Genomic DNA, 22,941 nt, shown 5'->3' with positions numbered 1-22,941 from the left:
ACGGTTAATGTGGCAACCTGTGTTTTTAGTGGCCATTATCCAAGTGCTAAAGGGAAGAAGAGCAACAGGACCTTGGTCCAGCCGTGGGGCTAAAGTGCCCTTGCACTTCACACCACATGTGTTTGGGTTAAAACGGAGGAAAAGTATTTTCACTGCTAGGGCAGTGAAGTTACCAGTGGAGTGTCCAAGAATAAAAGGCTGAATATCTCTTAAAATCAAATAATAGAGGGCTAGAAATAACACTTCACTGAGGGTCAGGAGGCCTGGACTTCCGTGCTTGCTGTGAAATCAGTTAGCTGAAAGCAGTTAGTTGATCAAGTTATGTCTCTCTCAGGGCCTATTTCCCCATCTGTGCAGTTGGAGGCAGAAGTAGGTGATCTTTCAAGGTTTTTTTCAATTTCTAAAATTCCGTTGTCCAGTTCTGTGATAATACAGTGAGTGTAGGTAATTGTTTTTCATCAATTTCAGAAGTGTTTACTGTGATATTTCCAAAATCTCCCGGGAATTTTAGACGTATGTTTCAGAAATATCACAGAAATGTTTGCTGTGATTTTGCCTAAGTTTTGTTTTTTTTTTTTTAACTTGGTTAGGATAGGGACAGCTTAATAGAAAAATCCACAATTCTTTAGAGACTTGTTGTCTTGGGCCAGAAGCGTCAACATCTCTTGGGAGCTTGTTGGAGGTGGATCTCAGATCTCGCCTCGGACTCCTGAATCAGTCTGCATTGTACCAAGATACCTACATGATTTGTATGCACCTGAATGTCTGAGACTCAACTGCCATAGGAAGGAATGTTGTGGATTAGGTAGTTTGTGACTTAACGTTTCTTTTCTGTCTCTATTGTTGAGTATAAGAGCCAAACATCTGATTTGTTAATGAATTGAGTCCTCCAAATTAAAACAGGTATCCCTTGCTTTAAACAAACATGTTATATGTACTTTTGTTCTTGCAGAGACTGAAAAAAGAATTAGGCACAGGATCTGAGGCTCCAGAGGGGTTCCTGCTGGAGTTCATCCCACATTACAATGCAAACCCAGGAGTAAAATAACCAACTCCCTGCCTGCTCTCCAGTAAAAAATGTAATTTCTCCCATGGAATCCTGGTTTGGGTGGCATTATGCCATCAGCTTACCCCAGTTTGTAGGCATGATATGTGGATTCTACTTCTGTTGCAGGGAACAAAATGAGCGCCTCTCCTTTCCTGGGAGAAGGGGAAGTAGATTTGGCTGGTCAAGGATAACTTGGGTAGAAGAGTGGTGGAGGGTGTGGTTTGCTTTATTCTTGAGGTGGGAGCAGGCTTTCCCAGGAGGAGGGTGCCCTGGGTGCTGCCGTGGGAACGTGCCATGGGAAGATGCACGAGGCAACGCTGCACTAAGCTCTGCTCCCCACCACTCCCCCTCTCCTGCAGCAACTTACTATCCACACAAGGCAGTAGCACCTACCCTGAGAGGGGAAGTTCCTGCTGAAGCCCCCACCCCTGCTGCAGTCCAGTGATGTCTCTACTTTTGCCAGTGGCCCTTCTGCTCTCCCTATGGGAGCCTTTTATTCCCAGGACCCTGGTGTGTGCCTGGTCTCAGTTTGGCTGCCACTCCCTGAGAATATTTCAGCATCCTCTTGAAGATTACCTAAGAGGGAAGCTCTTCTCTGGCCTCAGTATTCTGTCTCTACGCTTTCCTGGGCAGTGTAGCATCCAGTGTAGCATCGTTCTGGGTTTCAGAGCAAGCCCACGTTCACCCTTTGGGATTTTAATTTTAAGCACATTTTCCTCCAAAGTCTTAGTCTTTTGAAACTCAATCATTACATTTTTAGCCACCTCCTAACACCTCCTGCAGAAGATCAGAACAATGTTCTATGGGTTATTTTTTTCCCTATTGATTGTCAACATGCTGCTCTTTGAGGTATGTGTTGGACCCAGTAAATGTCTTAAGCAATCGTCTTCTCAGCCAATTATCTACAATTGTCTTCTCAGCCAATGCCTGGGCCCCAGAACAGGACACTTAAGTCAAAATCTCCAGGAGGCCAAAAGGAAGGAGCTCAGTCTTTTTAAAAACTTCCAAGTGATCCTGATATGAGGCAAGAATTGAAAATAATGGCCAAATGGCCACAACCCTTAAGGGAAGAGTCTTGAACCATTTTTATATCCACTTCATAGTCTGGAGTTTTTCTCCCCATCACCTTGGTTTGTCCACATTGAACTGCATGTTTCTTTCTGACTTTTCAAACAGCTTATATATAACTCTGTGAGGTGAGGTGGTTTTTTTTTTTTTTTTTTTTTTTTCATTTTTCTTTTTTAGCTAAAGTTATTGATTAGGATCTCTAAGGGCCTGTAGTGGCAGTGGCAAACTTGGAAATTTTATCATGCCCTTAAAAATTACTTAGATAGTAAATAAAACAGGCCTAGGGCCCAGGGAATCTCACTATTAACAGTTTTCATTCAGAAAAGTGTTTGCTTCCCCTATATTTTGTTTGTTTTCTTTCTCAAGTCTGAGCCTTGATAAACATTCCTTTCAAATTTAATAGTGTATATAAAATTCTTGCTTTGGGGAGAGATGATTATAAAATTCCTCATTTAAATGTCTTTGAATAATTATAATAATATGATACGGGTTTATCTTTTACACTCTGCCCCGTAGTGTTTCCCAGAGGTTCTGGCTGTTTCTGTTAACTATTTTTACCTAGTAAAATTTCCCTTACATTGTCTAGTGTGGCTTGTATTTTTCTTTGTATATTAGCTCCAGTCATTGGAGTTAGAGAGATAAATCCAGTTGTCTTGTTTTGAAGCTGTGAAATGATTCTGCAGCTCTGTGGAAACTGCAGAGGTAGAGCCTAACGTAAAACTGGAAATGGCTCTGACATCATTAAAAGGGTTGAACAACTTTTCATCAGTGTTCTAAGGAGTTTTTCATGATTCCACATTTTCCATATTTCTTTAGTAGTTCAGAGTTTTGCATATTCTGTGAAAAGAAAAGAAGAAACTGTATTAGTCAAATTAAGTAAGGAGTGGACTGGTTTTCCTAAAATCATCACTCACCAGCTTGATGATGTATAGTCACTCCCTTCTGTCAAATGAAGTTTTAACATTCAAATCTGTCTGCATTCCATGCCTTGAAGCACGGGAACACTGAGTTGCTGCTACTCACCAGAGCTAGTCCTCTGCTGCAGTAGAACCTTCTGTCTGCAGCCTTCTTCTCCATGAGTCACGGGATTTGTGTTCCTAATTCTGCTCACGGCCTTTGCCAACCCTGAAAGTCTCTTCTCTCCCCTTTGCAAAGACCAGCTTCAGTTTTATTCTTCCCAGAAGCCTCTGATTGAACGTCTCCTTCAGGCTTATCATCTGTGAAATGTTGACAGTTAATTATATTCACTATCCCATTGTTCTTTTTCTTGTCTCTAAGTCTTGTTTTTGCAACAGATTAAAACTTCTTGAAAATGCATTCATTTTAATATTTTTTATTGTATTGCATAGGACTCATCCCATGGTTTCAAAAATGTTAATTAAACTGAAGAAATTCAATATTCCAAATAAGTCTCGCAAAACCCCTTGCTTTGATCTTCCCAATGGGCTCTTGGGTTCTAGTTGTTTGAGTCTATCCTGATAGTATTCCAAGGTAATTAAAAACAAATAGCAAGAAGATGAAATGACTTCATTTGTGAAAGAAAAGGCACCCACTAAGATTTGGGACTTTTTTATTTTCCCAAGATGAGCTAATCAGTTTATGACTTTAGTGAACCAACTTAAAAAGTAAATGCTTTAGATGAAAACTGGTAGTAAGCAATATAAACGTGAAGCAAATCTCAGCATTAGGGCAATTTTCAAAACTCACATTTTAAGGAACAACTAAATTGCAATTACTCAGTGCATATAAATAGGAGTGTTTCCATAGAGCCCATCTGAGCAGCTTTAGTAATTGGAGTTATTTTTCATTCGGCCATCCATCTAATTGAACATTAAAATTTAAAAATTAAGTCAAACACATAGGTAAAACTAATGGTGTAAATTCTGATTCTCTTTTTCAAAAATGGGAAAACATCCACATTTCACTAATAAGTCATTAGCATTCTTCTCTTCAGAGTCCTCAAGATGGAGGAAATTCCAAAAACTAAAAGGGTAGCTGTATGAATTTTCATGCTAATATCCCGTAACCCTCTCAACCCACCCTTGCTCCTGGGATAATCTGGAAGAGGCTCACCTCAATGTTTCTGAGGCCCACTTCAGAAATGCCAAACCCTGGGTCAGCCTCAGCATTGACCTCTTACAGAGGAAGGGTTCCTTCTGCCCTGGTAATAATTGATCAGTGTTTATTAGGCAACCATGATTCTTTCCCCCAAGGTGCAAAAGCGGAGACAAAAATAGAAGACGTGTTTTTCACTGTCAAGGCTCAAAATCTGGTTATAGGACCATATATTTCAATATGAAACATCTAAAAAAAACCCACAAAACAAAAACCAAGGCAACATGAATGCTGGGACTAGAAAGCAGGAAGCTGTCAAGAGAAACAGTGTTAGGGACCAAGGCTTCCGCCCTTGCAGCTGGGACCACACAGTCTCTCCTCCCTTCAAGGCTGTGGCCTCTGCTCCTCCTCACCTTCTCTAAGTACAGGGTGGAAGATGGTTCCTCACAGCTCCTGAGTTTACAAGTTTTCCTAGTCTAAGCCCCAGATAGCAATTACAAACCCTAAGTTCAAATTCCTGGGAGAAGGAATCTGGTCAGTTATTTTTGGGCTGGCGTTCTACATTGGATCAGATTAGCTAAGGGATAGGAGTGGGTGTCACATAGCACAAATCTCTAATGCCTGACAACCTTAACTAAAGAAGTTTAGGTCTAGAGGTAACAGTAGTACTTTACGTTTTTAAGTGCTATTCCTATTATTATTATTATTATTTTTATTATTTTTGCCCTTCATCTGATCTCCCAGGGTCAGAACATCTAGACCCAAATTAATCTTAATGGTTTACTAAATACTTTAAAAGCATACCCTGAAACTCAGTAATTAAAACCTTTGAATTTTCTGAATTTCTTCTCTGACCTGTTCATGAACTTGTCCAAGCAAAAATTTATTTAGATTTTTTTTAAATGGTGGGATTGTTCAGGATCTGAAGCATGGAACAGCTGCAGCAAGAAGGATTGGAATGGCTTGTGAAAATGGCAGTGTGTGTGCGTGTGTGTGTGTGTGTGTGTGTGTGTGTGTGTGTGTTGAGTTGGGGAAGGCAGAAAAGAAAAAGAAAAGTTAGTATATACTTAGAGGTAAAAGAGTAGAATTAAACCTTCCCATAGATGTATAGGGATTCTACTCTCCACATGGGTCCTTACCTTAGGCACTAGAATTAGGGTCTAGGAACTAATCTAATAAATCATTGGACCTTCCTTAGAGACTGATTATGTATTGGGATAGGAAAAACTGATGCCTTGGAAACATCTGGACCATCTATGTGGTTTGTTGGATGATCAGTTCTTGGAGCTATCAGGTCTAATACTTGCCATACCTTTAAAATGCTCTCCGGAATATCAAAACAATCGAATCATTTGCTCTGGGTCCAGTTTGATTATTTACGGGTGATTTGGCAATTGTAAACAGTTAGCCACTATTGCACAGGAGTCTCTTAGGCCCTCTTTGATTAAGTAGAGGGAAACAAATGAGGGTCACGTGAAAGTTTCAAGACAGACACGTCATGTGTACAACAGAAAGTTTTAGTTTTCAAAATTTGAAATGGCAAGATTGCCAAGTGAAGTCATCACAGAATCTAAGTGCTCTTGAGAGAGGTTTAGGTAATCCAACGGAAAAAATTCAAACCCTTGCATTTGACATTTTAAACTTTCGGAAGTCCAATGTAGAATAACAGTTCATTCAACAGATATTTATTGAGCACCTACTGCATTTTTTTGAGTTGTCAGTGGAGACCTAGACTTTAAAAAAAAAAAAAAAACCCAAAAACTCCAACTTGACAAATCTTTGGAGATTTGTTTGTATAAACCAGTTAGCTATAGAGCCATGAAGTAATATTTCTAATATGGCTATATGCCACATAATGTTTCAGTCAACATGGATTGCATATATGGTGGTGGTCCCGTATGAGTATAATGTATTTTTACTATACCTTTTCTGTGTTTAGATATGTCTAGATACACAAATACCTACCATTGTGTTATAGTTGCCTGCAGTAGTCAGTCCAGTAACATGCTGCACAGGTTTGTAGCCTGAGAGTAATAGGCTACCTCATGTAGCCTAGGTGTGTATAGGCTGTACCATCTAGGTTTGTGTAAGCACCCTCGAAGATGTTCGCATAATGAGGAAATTGCTTAATGATGCATTTCTCAGAAGGTAACCCCATCATTAAGCGACATGACTGTATATCCAAAATTGTATATACTATTCTTTTAAACTAATGTCAATTGATTTTGATAATATAGCCCTAATTTTACTGTATTTTGATAGCAATAAAAATGGATTCAGGTACACGCAATACTTACTTTTCTTTGGTGTTTTTAAGGAGCGACGAAAGTTTGGCCCCTTAGGATGGAATATTCCCTACGAATTCAATTCCGCTGACTTTTCAGCCAGTGTTCAGTTTATTCAGAATCACCTTGATGAATGCGATATTAAAAAAGTGAGTGAAATTGTGCCTTTTTTCCTGTTTTTATTGCTCTTCTTAAATCAGGGTTCTACAGTCATTTGAAGTCTATGATACGGTGTGAATTTGCTGAGCCCCATGGAGCCCCCTTTGAAGGGACTTGTTCTAATCAGGCACTTGCTGGGGCAGCCTGTCCCCGCTCCCAACACGCACATACCATGGAAGCTAACTAACTCAGTGTGTGGCAAAATACCGCATCTTTCCTCATGTTGCACTCAAGGGCCACAGTGCACTTCAAGAGAAAGTGTGCCTTAGGTCAAGCTTCTCCTCACTGGTCCTACTCCTGCCTCTTCAGAAGTGAAGACGGTATCTGCCAGCCCATGTGAAAGTTCTTTTCCACCTTAAGTCATTTCTTAACTGCTCAGCTTATGCCTATGAATAACAATACTTTCTAGTAATGGTCATTCATCATCATATGACACTTTGCAGTTTTCGAAGTTCTCATGTATGTAGGATCTCATTTTTATCTTCACAACTCTGTGAGATCAATAACAAAGGCATTATTATTTATGTATTTATTACCCATTTTACTGATGAGGTAACAGACAAGAGAGACTAAGAGACTTCGTCAAGGTCACAGAGCTAAGAACGTAAACTCTGTTGTCCTTTCACACATATAAAGGGTTGGAAATTTGTTTTTTCTATAATCTTTGGCAAGTCAATGAGCCTGGGAGCCTGTTTCCTCATCTGTAAAATGGCCATTGTTTCTGTGAGGAAGGAATGAGTTAGTATTTGTGAAAGCACAGTACACAGTGCATAATAAGGGCTCATTAACTGTGACTCTCCACAGTCTGGCCCCCTCTTCCTTCCCAGAGTAGGGCAAGGTGATTAGAGATCCTGCAGCCTCAGTATGGGGATGGTAAGCCATGATGAGTTTTTACTCTAGAACCAAACCATAATTTTTCCTTGAAATGACAAAGGGATATGAAATTAAAAGTCTGGCAGTCTGATGAAAAGTTATTTTCTATGTGTTCATATTCTGTGGTCATTTATCATTTTGGTACATACAAATAATAGTTACCTTAAAATAGTTGCTTTGAAAGGCAACCAAGCTGAAAAATAAAATTTTAACCAAGAAAAAGTAAACAAAAAGCAAATATCTTTATTTCTCCTAACCCAAATATATCAAGGGTTTAAAAAAACTGCTAAATTGCAATATATTCCTAGTATAAAATTGCTCTAGAAATGAATAAATATTTTGATGTAGTTTTAGCACACAGAATGAAATGCAGAGGATGGCAGAGGATTGCACTGAGAAAAAATCTTGTGGATAAATAATTTTCTTGTTGTTCTCATAATTCCAGAAAATATATTACTAAGAAAGCGTGTTAAAGTGATGATTACTTGATTTTCCTCCTTTCTTCACTAAACACCACTTTGCTCCTCTGTAACAGCTTGGCATTACTACTATGAGTATTATAGGTAATTATATCCCCAGAGTGAAAAATAGTCTTTTTCCCCTATTTTAAATAATATACGTGCAGTATACTTACCAGTGTTTAGTATTGTAGAATTTTTCTTGGTGAACAAACTGTAGTGGTTCCAGCCATGTAATAGTGAAAGAGTTATTAGTATAAGACTATGAATAATTTTAAATGCGAGTCTAGTGAGTGCTTCCTTTTCCAGACCTTTCCTCTAGGGAAAGACCTGAAATGTTTATAATGATGTGTTTGGGTTGGCAATGAATAATCCTTTTTTACTTTTAATAAAGGGTGTATCATGGAATACGGTTCGGTACATGATCGGAGAAGTACAATATGGAGGCAGAGTGACAGATGACTTTGACAAACGTCTACTTAATTGCTTTGCCAGAGTAAGTCAACGTAGACAAATAAAGTTTGGAGACACATTTCACTATATTTTCCAATTTTTTTGTTTGTAATAGGTCTACCAAACTTAAGCATACAGCAGAGCTGCTGCAAAGAATTAGCCAAGAAACAAACGCATGCACACACATGCACACACACACACAAAACAACCAGCAATTGGGCCAGGCGCGGTGGCTCACGCCTGTAATCCCAGCACTTTGGGAGGCTGAGGCGGGCGGATCACCAGGTCAGGAGTTCTAGACCAGCCTGGCCAATATGGTGAAACCCCGTCTCTACTAAAAATACAAAAAGTAGGTGGGCGTGGTGGCGAGTTCCTGTAGTCCCAGCTACTTGGGAGGCTGAGGCAGAAGAATCACTTGAACCTGGGAGGCGGAGATTGCAGTGAACTGGGATCTCACCACTGCATTCCAGCCTGGTGACAGAGTGAGACTCTGTCTCAAAAAAACAAAAAACAAAAACCTGACTCCGTCTCAAAAAAACAAAGACAAAAACCAACCAACAATCTGCTTGTGGTGCGGAGCAGAGCAGTGGTCAGTTCTCATTGGTCTGTAACTCCTTTTCCATACAGATGAAACTGCTTGTGCCCAGGTCCTCTCCCCCACCGCCCCTCCTCCATATTCCCCATTCCTGGGCATCTGACTTGTGAGGGAAACACTGTGCCTCGTTTCTGTGCCTCTTCCTCTGAGTGAGAAGTCTCATGGTGATTTCAAGCCCCAAAATAAGTGATTGGGGGATTAATCATAATTTGAGTTTTCTCATCTCTTCCATTAGGATGGACAATTGGAAATTGAGGAAGTGTTCCCTTTTTCTCCATGCCAAATAAAATCCACATGTACCATGCTGATAAATATTTTCTAGAGAAAATTATTTCTTAGCAATTGTGGCTTTCACATCAGGGATGAATATAATAAATAACACCTACCAGACTCAAACTCTTCTTAAAATTTTTTACATTTTAGGGATGTAATATACAACACCTAAGTGGAAAAAAAAAAACCAGATGTCTTTTATGGTTATTAAATTCTTTATATTGGGACCTATACTGGTAATTCTCTACTTAAATGATTCTTTTCTCTTGACAAAATTAAAGCCTCAGCAACAAAGCACAAGCTTTGGGAGTATTTTGATAAGCTGGGGGTTGACTAGAAAATGGATTTTTAACCTTTACATGTTTTAGTAAGTTTTTCTTGAAGCTACATATGGAGAACTGTGAAAAATAGTAAGTGTTGGTGAGGATGTGCGGAGGGAGGAGCCCTGCTGCTGGGAGGTCAAATGGACATAGACCTCCTGGAAAGCAGTCCAGTAATACTTATGAAATTAGGTATCTCAGGTAAATATATCCCAGAACATTTGTAGAGAGAGTCCACAAATGGACACGTAGAAACATATTCATGGCAGCACTGTGTTTGGAGCTGAAGGCAAGCATCATAGATTGGTTTTCCTGGAAACAGAGGTGGAGATTTGCATTCAAGTGCCTCCTCCCCAGCCTTCCTCCAAGACATGACCTTGGCTGAGGCAGCTCCCTCCTGCTAGGGCAGTTCCTGGGGAGGGGCAATGCTGTGAGCTCACAGTAGTCAACACTCCAGACAGTGGGGGGAGTGAGTACCTGCTCCTGAATGAGGATCGGATGGCACATCACAGCATCTGCTACAAAAACCCAAGACTCCTAAGAGAATAGATAAGATGTGGTGGGTGAGCACCATGGCATACTATTGCTCACCCTTGTGGGGTGCAACCTGGTGGTCATAGTCATATCAAGTGTGTGATACGACTACCTTCTGAACCAGAATGTCCCAGAGAAATTCTCAGAATGTACCAAAGAGATTATTCATAACATTGTTGGTGGTAGTGGGAAGTTGAAGGCAACTTAGGCATCCATCATGGGGAAATAGTTAAGTTACCTGTTGTAGAGGCCTATGGCGGCATACAGTGTAGCATTTGGAAGCAATGATCTATATGATAATCATGCATAGGTCTGACAAATAGTGTTGAGTCGAGCTTTAAAAAAAAAATAAAGCGAGATCTACAAAGGAATATGTGCATAGCTTACAAGGATAAATACATGTTCTAGGACATATATATATCAAGTATACTTAAACAGATGCCCTCAGAGGGAAAAGGAGACAGTGAGTGGATATCTGGACAGAATGGGGAAAAATTAAAATAAAAGGGGCCTAGATTCATAAAAATAATAAACTCAGGAGTGTGAGAAATTCACCTTTGTATTTGAGATTCAAAGGAGAAAAAAAAGATGTCATAGTAAGTATACTTTGTTAGAATAATTGTAAAAGTACCTAAAGTTGGAGTTTTAGCAGTGGAGACTAAGATGTGGTTAGCGTCAGAATATAATTCACCAAGAGTACCAGCAGAATGCTGATGGGATCAAGTGCATAGGTGAAAGAAGAGGGGAGTCAGGGTCACCCCTAGTTTTGACTTAAGTCACTGGACACAGAATGGGGCTATTTACAGAGAAGAGGAAGGACTGCAGCAGGAATGAGTTGTATTGTCTGGGGCTGGAAATTAAGAGTTCAGTTTTGATCATGTAACATTTGAGATGTCTATTAGACATCCTAATCAAGTTGTCTAAGACTGTAACTGCCATGAGGGCAGGACTTTGTCTTATTACATCAGTGCCAAAGTCTGAGCACTGGAAACAGAGCCCAACACATAGAAGTGCTCAGTAAATATTTGTTGAATAAAAGAACAAATGCCTGAATGCTGGTGAACAAGGCACCTGGATGTACAGATCCAGAGGTCATGGTGGAGCTCAGGCATGGAGATAAGGATCTGGAATTCTTCAGCACGTAGATAGTGACAACGGAAAGCTGCTGTGTTGGTCCAGAGCCTCCAGGGAGATGTCTGAGCCAGGAACACAGGGAGGGGGAGGAAGCCTGCTCCACCTTCAAGAACTCAAGCGGGGCATTCCCCTCTCTGACCCCGCTCCTTCCTTTCTTTCTCTTCTACTTCTTCCCTGTACCCTGACATTTGGCATTTCGGGCCATAGAGGACTAGTCAGCTGACCTCAACCCTCTCCTAGAAACCCAAGATTCTCTGTCCTCTGGGCCTTGGTTGTGCAGACTTCCTGATCTAAAAGCACAGGGTTCCGTATCCAGGCCCCAGTTGATTGGCTGTTCCCAAGTAACAGCAGCTCCTCCTCACCTGAGTTAGTTACTCCCTTCTATCATCTGATTCTGGTTTCTCTGGACTCCATTCTCAGCAATTAGTGCCTGAAGTCAAAAGTTCATCCTACTATTTTCCCATTCATTTGCCCCTGAGTAACTTCTGTGGGCTCATTCCCTCCCCCTCTCTCAGGACTTCCCTAAGAGTAGCATAGCCTTCAGTGGCTTCAATTCTCTGACTGTTGGACACCCCACTTCCTTATCCTACTGAATCTTCTCTTTGCCCTACATCCTCTCCAACCTCCTGTCTTGTTGCTTTCCCTCATTCATTTCTGTCTAGCTTAGACCTGTTGCAGATGGTCATCAATAACCAGATATGAGTTTGGGTCTCCGACCCTAAGGGGAGAGCTTACCACACAAACCTGGGAGCAGCAACCCTCTTGAGAAAGGCTGCACAAAAGCCCCACAGCCCCCACACCCTGCCTTCACCTGTTTGATCTCATCCTCAGCCCCAGGCTTGCCTTCTGACCAGCTAGCTACCTGCCTGCACTGCCTCCACTATATCCCAACCGTGTCATCCAGAGTTGCCCATGGGAGAAGCAGTTCCACTGTAAACTCATGCCTGCATATGGCATCTCCTGTCCCTCTGACTTTCAATCTCAGGCTTTTCTTTGAACCTTGTTTTCTCTGTTCTCAGCATCTTACAGAGTCTCTCTGCTAAAACCAATTGCAGAACTGTATTGGGTGTTTGTGGGGGATGACTGCTCACATAGTAGCTCCGTGTAGATTTCTTATTTCATATTTTGACTTTGCCCCAAAATAGCCTCCAAATTTGGTGAAACTCAGCTATTTGTGTGTGTATAAAGTGCTGGGAAAACAGGAAGAAACTTCATTTTGCTCTTACACATACACGTCATCTGGCAACACAGAATTTGGTGTGGTCATTTGTTATCTGTGTGCTGAGGATCCATGGCCTTTGCCCCCTTAGGGTGTCTTCCTGCAATTTAAGTCATCTGCATTGTGAAAAATCTAATATTTCTAAGTAATGACCATGCTCATAACACTGTTCTCTTTAATAACTTTCAACTACTCTCCATTTCTTAAATTAATCACCAGTCCTCACCCTGACATCAACAGTCATCCATGGTAGACCTCACCTCACCATTCCTGTCCTATCTCTTATGACTACATTGTGTTCACCCTATATTCCATTATTCCCTTAACCTGCTTCTCATTTTTGCATCAGTTGTTCTATACCTTTGCTTATGTGACCTCCCCATTCCAAGTTCTCCTGTCAAAATCCTCTCCTTCAAGGCTTATCTCCAAAAATCACCTCCTTGAGAATACCTCAGCTGACATTCACCTGGATGTTCTTGTTCCTGCTTTAAACCTCCTTAGTACTTTGCTTATTTTTATTTCCTTCTGACTCTTGCCTTAGTGCACTTTGTATTGTGGTTATTAAGTAATTGGCTCATCCCTCCACTGGGTCACAAGCTCCTTGAAAGAAAGGACTGTGTGTCTCTTCTCTTTCATTGTGTTCTGGTTCTAAACTCAGCCTGCTCATGCATAGGAGTTGAATAGGATAAAACAGAGAGAGAATCAGTACACAGGGTATTTCAGAGCAATCACTGGATCTAAAAAGAGCTGGAGGAAGGAGATGGAGGGAAGGTACTAGAGAACCTGTGACCAACCAGAGTAAGGCACCGTCCCTCTTTCCTGTCAAGTGCTCTGAGTAATTCAGATGTCGTGCCTGCATTTCCACTCTTCCTGTCTTCCCATTATTTCCTTCCCCACTGGGAAAATTGCTCTGGGAGACGTAAGTCATTGCCTCACATCTGGTTCATAGGCATTTAGCATCATTTTTTTTTTCCTTTCTGAGAATAAGTCTATTCACACTAACCATATATTTGTTCTCTCACTGTTTTGTTAAAGATAATTCATATGGAATAAGAAAGGGTTGTCTTAAGGCAAACAGCAAGGCAGCTGAATACATTGACTTCTTGTGTACAGGGACATAATTAGCAAATGAAGCTCTTCAGCGCAAGGTGGGAGGGGAGAGTTTGCATGGAGCCCTCCTGGCCGTGTGCTGGGGCTCAGTGCTGTGTGAGTGAAACTGCGCATAAGGACATCCTCCTGGTATGAGCCCCACTTTGGGGAGAAGTGGGGTGATGAAAATGCCCAGATACTCTCTTGCGTGTGGGGGTATGGCCTCACAGACTTTGCAGTATGTTCCTACTGCTAAAGTGGAATTGAGAGTTGTCAAATGACTCAATTAGAGAATGGGTTTATAGAGTTGCTCTCTGGTCCTTACTCTTAGTGAATATCCTCTTTGGTGTTAAACGGAGGCCAGGTCAAATTGTGTTCTGGCCTCTCTCTTTTCTCCATATATGTGCTAATTATTCTATCAGTAGTATTGTTAAGACACTCTCAAAATCAGTATTAAAAACTCTATTAAAATGGAAATAAGGTGGCCCCTCTCTCCTTTCTTGTAGCAGTTTTCATTTAGATGCTCATCAATTTTATTTCTTTTGTTTTCTCTCACATACAGGTCTGGTTCAGTGAGAAGATGTTTGAACCGTCGTTCTGCTTTTATACTGGATATAAAATCCCTGTGTGCAAAACCTTAGACCAGTATTTTGAATACATCCAGTCACTGCCATCCTTAGATAACCCTGAAGTCTTTGGGCTTCACCCTAATGCTGATATCACGTAAGTCGCTGGCATTTTTTAATTTGAAGGGGTCATTTGTAACTCAGCCTGGCAAAGACGGTGCATTTCATTTTCTCTCCTAATCTCTCTCCTTTCCCCCTTTTTTTATTTTACTTTGAAAAATAGTGTCGCTTCCTGTCTCCCAATTACAACTTTGTCATATCTTGGCCTGCCCTCCTCTCACTAAATCCTGATGCTCCAGTGTTTATGACAATGTTAAGTTCTAATTTATGCATTGATTATTTCTCCTCTGTCATGTCATAAAACCAGTTGGTGTTAGTGGTAGCGGTGTTCTCCACCGACAGGAGAGTGGTCTGCCAGCTCCTCATCTCTTTCTTCAAAAATTCATTAAGAATATAATGCTCATAAATAGAATCTAAAAAGCCAGGCGAGAACAGATGGGAGGGTGAAGAATCATATTTCTGCCTGGTCCTCTCTCTCAGGGCCCCCCACCCCTAACTTGCTCATCTGCATCCTTTTGTCATGCTCTGCCTGTGGTGGGTGCAGTGCAGTGAGCACTTGAGCACCCGACACAGGTGCAGAGCCCCAGAAGGAAAGAATGGAGGGGCTTAGCTCTGCATGAGGTCCCTGCTCCACTCATTAACTAGGGAAGAAATGCTCCCCAGTCCCAAGCTCCTTGGGATGAGGTGTCATCCCTTCTGTCTTTAGAGTTCCCTACTAAACACAAGCAGCAGAACCGGAATCCTTTGGAATGGACCGCATGCCCTCTGCGGCCCCCTCATGAAAAGCCACAAGGTTTACATTCAGGAAAATGGTTTCAGGAAATGGGAGAAACCAGGACTCCTCTGACAGATTCTAAGCTGAGAATGCCCTAAGAGTGGGGCATTCCTCTCTCCTAGTCCCTGGCATACTGTTGTGATTTTAATAATTCTCTGGGTTTGGACATGGACATTTCCCTGGCCTTGCTAGATGTCCCAGGAGTCCCAGTTTGCTGCCAATTTCCTTGTCTTCCCACCTCTGACTCCACCTCCTAGCTCCCTGTATGAGGATGCACTTTTGGCCTCTTTACACCCGCATTGATTCCACCTTCTCCATATCCTCTCATCTCGCCCAGGCTGCTTTTCATCTTCAAAGATGGGGACATGATTGAAAATACCTACAAATGCCAATGCTCCGTTCCACCCCCATAATGGAACCACAAAGACTCGCTGGTGACAGCTCTTGCTGTTATTTAAGGAGGCTTTCATAAGTTATTTGGGGATGGGAAAGAAGTGAAGAAATAAAAAGGATTCCTCAGGGATCGGGTTGACAATCAACTCTTACATTTTATGAAAGAGGGAGCATAGGAAAGTTGTTTTGCTTTAGCTGAGACTTTAAAAATGTGAGTCAGACCATGTCAACCCTCCGCTCAGAATCCTCCCAAGGTTCCCGTGACACTCTGTGTCAAGGTCAAAGACCGACAGTGACCTATATACAGATGACCTACAAAGCCACATAGTGCCACTGCCCTCTACCTCCCCACCCTGGCCCTTTCAGTCCTCTCCCACCTTTGTGCCCACTCAGCTCCTGTTACTCAGGCCAGACAGCTTCCTGTTACTCAGACAGGCCAGACAGCACCTGCCACAGGACACTTGCACTTCCAGGAACCTCCCTGCTCTTAGATATCACAGTGGATCACCCTTTTACCTCTTCCGGTCTTTGCTTAGATGTAGCCTTTTCAATGATGCCCACTCTGGCCGTGCTATTTAAAGATTGCAACCCACTCCGCAAGCCCTGCCCAAGACCTTGTCTGCCTGGCCTGCTCTTCTCTATAGTTTGTATCACCCACTGACATACTCTACATTTTTTTTTTTTTTTTGGAAACGGCGTTTCACTCTTGTTGCCCAGGCTGTAGTGCAATGGCACAATCTTGGCTCACCACAACCTCTGCCTCCCAGATTCAAGTGATTCTCCTGCCTCAGCCTCCCAAGTAGCTGGGATTACAGGCATGCGCCACCACGCCTGGCTAATTTTTATATATTTTTAGTAGAGACAGGGTTTCTCCATATTGGTCAGGCTGGTCTCGAACTCCCAGCCTCAGGTGAGTCCGCCCATCTCAGCCTCCCAAAGTGTTGGGATTGCAGGCGTGAGCTACCACACCCGGCCTCATACTCTACACTTTAGTTACTGATTTGTTCTTGTCCAACAACCACCAGGAAACCGTAAGTTCCACTACACCTGAAACTTTTGTGTTTTCACTGCTGCATCCCTTGTGCTATAGCAGTGCCTGGTGCTCAGGAAGTATTTGTTGACTGATCAGTGCTGCTAAATTCTTCTAGAGTGTGAAAGATGTGATCAATGAGGAGATTCCATAGAAAGATCCTACAAGTTCACGTGAGTGGGCAGAGAAACCACTGATAAGTCTTAATGCACTTGCCAATTTGTGACTGAAAATGTTCTCATATGAGAGCTCTGAACTTTAATTCCATCCTTGACAAGAGACTGGGGAGTCATGAGAGCGGGTTCCTGGATAATCCACAGGATTCTAACAAGATGAAACCATCTCACCCTCAGCCAGGGTGATGGTGTGCCTAGGCCTTGTTCACCGCAGCCTGTTTCACTCACCAGCTCTCAAGAAAGATGAACCAGGGCTAGAAAAGGTCCAGAGAAGTACAACTCAAATGTAAAAGCGATTGGAGACAAAGACAAACTAGTTTTCCCTTGACTTTTTATTTGGGATGATTAGAAACTCTTAGAAAAGTTGCCATACAGTAAACATTCATACGTTCCATCGAGATCCAGCAATTGTTAATGTTTTTATCCATTGGCTTTTTCTCCTTCTATATTTGTATCTCTGTATGTTTATATATCTACAGCTATATCTGTATATAATCACATATATTTCTCTGTGTGTCTGTGCTTTTATGCCCTCTCAGTGGATAGAGCTAGGAAGCATGTATTTTTTAAAACATCATGAGTTAATACAAATAACTCTAATTCCAATTGTATACCTGAGGATTGTTCTTTGTCTTCCCCTATCCCACGTTGATATCTCCTTTCTCCCACTGTAAAAACTCTGGTTCCCAGCAACTTCAATACGTGTATTCATTTACTTGCAATTACTTTGCCAGTACCACTACCAGCAACAAACCTTTTCAGTAGAGGTCAAGATTTCTTTGCAGTTCTTTTTGTCCTTAGGGTATATTCCACTAAGTATACAGAGTATTGTGTTCAAAAGTCACTTGGATTAATGATTTTTTTCTGTGTGGTTATGCTATCAATTGATATATAGTTATGTTTATTTGTTTCTGTTTGTATTACATTTAAGGGTTTCCCCCCACATATGCTATTGTTTTGAATATATAAAATATGAACATGGTTCAAAAGTTACAACTTGGCAGTAAGTTGTTCTTAGAGAAGTCTCAGACCCTTTCAACCCATTTCCCTCTTATTTTATGGGTAACCAAACACAGTTTCTGGTTTATCTTCCCTGTGTTTCTTTTTGCATGTGCAGGTACATACATACATATTGTTATTACCCTTTCTTTCTTATACAAAGTTGCCATGCTATATCTATTGTATTGTGTCTTACTTTTTTCACTTAACAATGTATCCTGTAAATCACTTCATATCAGGTCATAGATATCTTCCCCATTATTTTTTGACAGCTGCAGGCTACTTCATTGTTTATATGGATCATAGTTTGTTCAACCATTTGCCTATAGATGGGCATTTAGGTTGCTTCCAGTATTTTGCTATCTCAAATAATTCTTCCATTAATAACTTTATGCTTATGGACTCTCATATTATTGAAGATGTATTTTCAGGGTAAATTGTTATGGATGGGATGGCTAGATCAAGATTTAGTAAATATTGTCAAATTCCCTTACATAGGGTTATACTATTTTGTACTTTTACTTGCAGTCTGTGAGAGTGCCCGTTTCTTCAGAATGTCATCAACAGAGCACTGGAGAGGCATTTGAATCTTCACCAATATGACGGTGAAAAATGTTATCTCAGCATAGTTTTAGTTCACTTCTCTTATTTTGAGTGAAACTGAGAAAATTTTCATATACTTAAGGCTATTTATATATAGTCTGTCTATTCCTTTCCAATGGAGTTTTTATTCTTTTTATTTAATTTTAGGATTTATTTATATGTTAAGGATAACAACCCTTTGTTTGTGATATGGATTGCAAATAGTTTTCTCAGTTTATTTAGCTTTGCTTGTGATTTTTCCCCCATTGATCAGGTAGAAGTGTTATTGTTGTTCCGTTTTGTTTTTATGCAGTCAAATTTATGACTACACAAATTCTGTTCTTGCTGTTGTTACATCTGGATTTTTAGTAATAGTAAGAAAGCTTCTTCCCTCATCAGGGTATACAGGAATCATCTACATTTTCTTTTAGTGCCTGTAGGGTTTCATTTTTTACATTTAGTTCTTTTACCCATTAGGAATTTATTGTGGAATAAGTATGGATGAAATTCTTTTTCCAAATAGCAATCCAGTTATCCTATCACCAGTGATTTTTTTTTTCCTTTTTTGAGACGGAGTCATGCTGTGTTGCCCAGGCTAGAGTGCTGTGGCACGATCTCAGCTCACTGCAGCACCTCTCGGGTTCAAGTGATTCTCCTGCCTCAGCCTCCTAAGTAGCTGGGATTATAGGCACAGGCCACCAAGCCTGGCAAATTTTTGTATTTTAGTAGAGAATGGGTTTCACCATGTTGACCAGGCTGGTCTGGAACTCTTGACCAGAGGTGATCTGCCAGCCTTGGCCTCCTGCTTCCTTTAACATAGAATTTCCTTCCATAGGTACTTGGGTCCATTTCTGGACTTTCTATTCTGTTTTCCTTTCTATTTTGTAGCACTCTGTTTTAAATTTAGCTAGTTTCCAGGATGTTTTATTGTCTGACAGTTTTATAGTCTCCCCTCATTGCTCTTTTTTTTTTCCTCAGCTTGTCCTAGCTATTGTTTCATGTGTATTTTTCTGTTGTTGTCAGAAATTGGTGTTGAATTTTGTTGAATACCTTTCAACCTTTATGGAAATAATCACATGATTTTCCCCCAAACACCTAAAAAGTTAGTGAATTATATTAATGGATTTCCTAACTCAAACTTTCTACAGATAATCTGAAATTAATACCACTAGGTTCTGATGTATTATTCTTCTCCTAATGTAGTGATAGACTCTATTAATGGTTCCCTGGGGAATTTTGCATTGATATTCACAAGTAAGAGTGGCCTAGAGTTTTTTGTGGCATCTTTATCAGGTTTAATTACTAATCAATATTGTATTTGCTTTGTAAAAATTTGGACGTTTTGCTAAGCTCTGGAACAATTTATGTAGTATTGGATGCTTTAAAGTTTGGTAGAATTCTCCTGTGAAACCATCTGGGCTCAGTGCTAGTTCTTTGATATCTTTCATATTCCTCTGTCACCACTGTAGTCAATTATTTTGTCAGTTGTGTTCTCCTAGGAAATTATTTGTTTCATCTAGGTTTTCATATTTATTTACACAAAGACATGCAAAGTAATCTTTAATCTGCTCTGATAAGCTAAACTCAGTACAATGTGGTAAAGAATGAAATCACTTCTCCCTTACCCTATACTGAGTCCAACCCATTCAATAAAATTGTTATAAAGTGTGGACGTAACGCTAGCTCTGTAGACCTTGGTCTAAAATCTGATGACAACTTGAAGCCACTCTGGTGCCTCTCCGAAAGGAATGTACTAGCCTTCTGAATATAATCTATCAAGGCAGCTCTGTTCAACCGCTTCACTATGGTGTTGCCAACACATCCCAGAGAAACCACCGAGAAACAGTGGTTATACTGTTATATGGTGGTTATACTTACTTAATACTAAGAAGGAACTTAGTATTTGACACAGATGAACACCTCACCAGAGCCGGGGCTCCTCTTCAAAGGATTCTCCTGCTGTCCGGCTCAGCAGGTTCTCAGTCCTCAGTGGCAAAATCACACTGTGACAGAGTAACAAAATATGTTGCAAAATGCAAAAGGTTGCAAAGCATGACTTTAATAGCATCACCCTTCAGTGTATGGTCCAGGTAGCAGTGTGATCTAGTATCTCTCTTGCTTCAAAGAGTCTTCCCTTCCCTTCACATGCCTGTAAATCTATGGCCTATGTTCTACTCACATTTTAACCTCTTTTATAGTCATTTCCACCTTCCTTCCTGAATAGAGCTCATCTATGCCAATGGCCTTTAGAACATCAACATGCCACATATATATTGTCTAGACCTTTCCTCTGTGCTCCATAGTCATTTATACAATTTCCACGTGACACCCACTGGCATGTCTTTCAGGCAGCTTGACCTTAAAAGCCCCAAACTGAATCTCCTCCATCTACTTCTCCTCTGCTCCTCCTCCATCTAAATGGCTCCCCACAGCAGTTAGAATAAAAGACAAGCTCTCTGCCATGTGACAAGGCTCATCTCTCCGCCTCATCTAGAGCACCCATGGTGACTAATCGACACCTTGGGTTGGGTACCCTGTGGGTAAGTCCAGGTGCGTGAGGATGCAGGCCTAGAATAGGGATGATTGGGGGGTGGAGTGAAGCTGCAGGACAGGTCTCAAGAGGGGATTGATAGGACTTAGCGAATGCAGAGCAGTGGCTGAGAACCTTCTTCTGTGGCTGTTATCTGTTTCTTGCTGCACACTGGTGGGTTAGAGAGGGCATGGCAAGCCTTTTGTGTTTTGTCAAGTCTCTCTTCACAGCTCTGTCTAGAGGCCCACATGGTGTCGCTGGCATGCATGCTGTAGGATGCCGTAAGCGAGCTTCTCCCAAAATAGTGTCAGGATCTTGCAACTTTTCACCACACTGCTGAGGTCAAGTAGAAAGTCCTGGACCCGTGCCTAAAATGGGGGATTATATCCACTAGAGCAACTGGCGGACCGGTAAGACCTATGGTCCTCCTCTGATCTCTCTTCATCCTCAACTTCCCATATGGTCTGCCTTAGGGTCTCTCCCACCCACCCTGATCCCTTTTCCCCACTAAATCTTAGCCCATTTCTGGTTCCTGCTTAGGCGGTCAGCTCTGTTCTGCAGCTCCGTGTTTGGTAATTTTTTTGGTCTCTGAGTAAGCCTTGTCCTAGGTTCGATTCTTCTTTCCTCTGGCTCTGAATTATCTCGTGGATGGAATCCTGCCCCTACTCATCCTGGCAAGTGAGCTTGCCTTCTTGGAGGACTTTGCTATGCCCCTTGCTGTTCCCCCACCGGCCACCAGGAAGCAGTAAGCAATAACAGACGAAGCATCCCAGCTGAAACCCACCTCTGGTCTTCACCCAGCTCCAGCAAGATGTAACTCTCCAAGCTCTGAGTGAAATGAAAGAAGGAGTCAAAGATACCCCTGACGTTGCTTGTCTGGGAGCTGGGGTAGTGGAGGAGTTTGGAACAGGAGTATGTTAGAGAAGTTACAGAGTTATGTTGGGGGCATGTTGAGCTGGGAAAGAACATGGGATATATCTGAATGGGGTGAGAAATACGGACTGGAGCCCAGGTGAAAGATTTGAATGCATGTGTGCAGAGATAACAGCTTCAGCCATAAGAGAGGACTCTGTAAGATACGCTGGCTAAGTCTGTGTGAATGTCCCCAACCAGAGGAATCATTAATTTATCTGACCATCCGTGGTGTTCAACAGCATTCTTGCTTATTTTTGTTTGTTTGTTTTTGTTTTGTTTTGTTTTGAGACAGAGTCTCACTCTGTTGCCCAAGCTGGAGTGTAGTGGTGCAATCTTGGCTCACTGCAACCTCCATCTCCCAGGCTCAAGCAATTCTCATGTCTCGGCCTTCCGAATAGCTGGGACTACAGGCATGTGCCACCACGCCCAGCTAATATTTGTATTTTTAGTAGAGACAGGGTTTCACCATGTTGGCCAGGCTGGTCTCGAACTCCTGACCTCAAGTAATCACCCACCTTGGCTTCCCAAAGTGCTGGGATTATAAGCATGAGCCACAGTGCCCGGCCATCACTTGATGATAGACTATAATTGGGCCTTGATGGAGAACTTGATGCCTCCTGTTGATTGGAATCTTCACGCTGAAGTTAGCATCCATAAATTTGAGAGAAGAGGGAGATTTGGGCAGGGCGAATCACAAGTCTGTCTCCTCAGTCATTGCGTAAGAATGCAGAATCTCTGAAGTGGAGGGGGAAATCAAGGTGAATAAATGCTTCAAAATAAGTACAATCTCTCTCAAGAGTTTAGATAGCATAGTGATAGGAACCATGAAAATACACAGTTTATTCACATTTTATTATGTAGATTTATAAGATACTAAAGACTCTGCAAATTCAACTCTCTCAATGTCAAAAATGGTTGCTTATTTTCACTCTTTTTCTCATCAGTGGTTGTGTATGTTTCTTTACCTTCTGAAATTTATCAAATGTCTTATTACAACCTTTATATTCATTTCAATGCAATACAAACTGAAATGTATTCCTTTGAGTATTTGAGGACACTTTCGAGATTTAGATTTTTTAAAAAATTTATGCTCATTGATATTTCATGTGCAAAGATATATGTAAATCTAGACTGATTTGGATATTATGGCACACTAATATCTCATTAGGTAGTTATTTCATAGACAGCTCTGTTTTTCAGTTGTTTTGCATTTATATTATCCATGACCCTGACTTCCCAGAACCACCAAGCTACAAGGGCAATCTGAGCTTCCTCCCATATTTACTCCAAAA

The 22,941-nt window shown here is 41.3% G+C and overlaps 1 protein-coding gene across 1 annotated transcript in view; it reads left to right on the top strand.

The window, feature by feature from the left end:
- The window catches only part of DNAH8 (dynein axonemal heavy chain 8), a 314,891-nt gene that overhangs the window by 259,070 nt on the left and 32,880 nt on the right, over positions 1-22,941 (top strand). The window contains exons 85-87 of the mRNA XM_065544087.2: positions 6,489-6,605; positions 8,341-8,442; positions 14,126-14,286. Coding sequence (XP_065400159.1) covers positions 6,489-6,605; positions 8,341-8,442; positions 14,126-14,286 — 380 coding nt within the window. The remainder of the gene's footprint in view (positions 1-6,488; positions 6,606-8,340; positions 8,443-14,125; positions 14,287-22,941) is intronic.

This window comes from Macaca fascicularis, chromosome 4 (genome assembly GCF_037993035.2).
Source record: "Macaca fascicularis isolate 582-1 chromosome 4, T2T-MFA8v1.1".
Taxonomy (NCBI): Eukaryota; Metazoa; Chordata; class Mammalia; order Primates; family Cercopithecidae; genus Macaca; species Macaca fascicularis.
The sequence above is the reverse complement of the archived record's forward strand: the minus strand, read 5'-3'. Positions and strand labels throughout refer to the sequence as shown.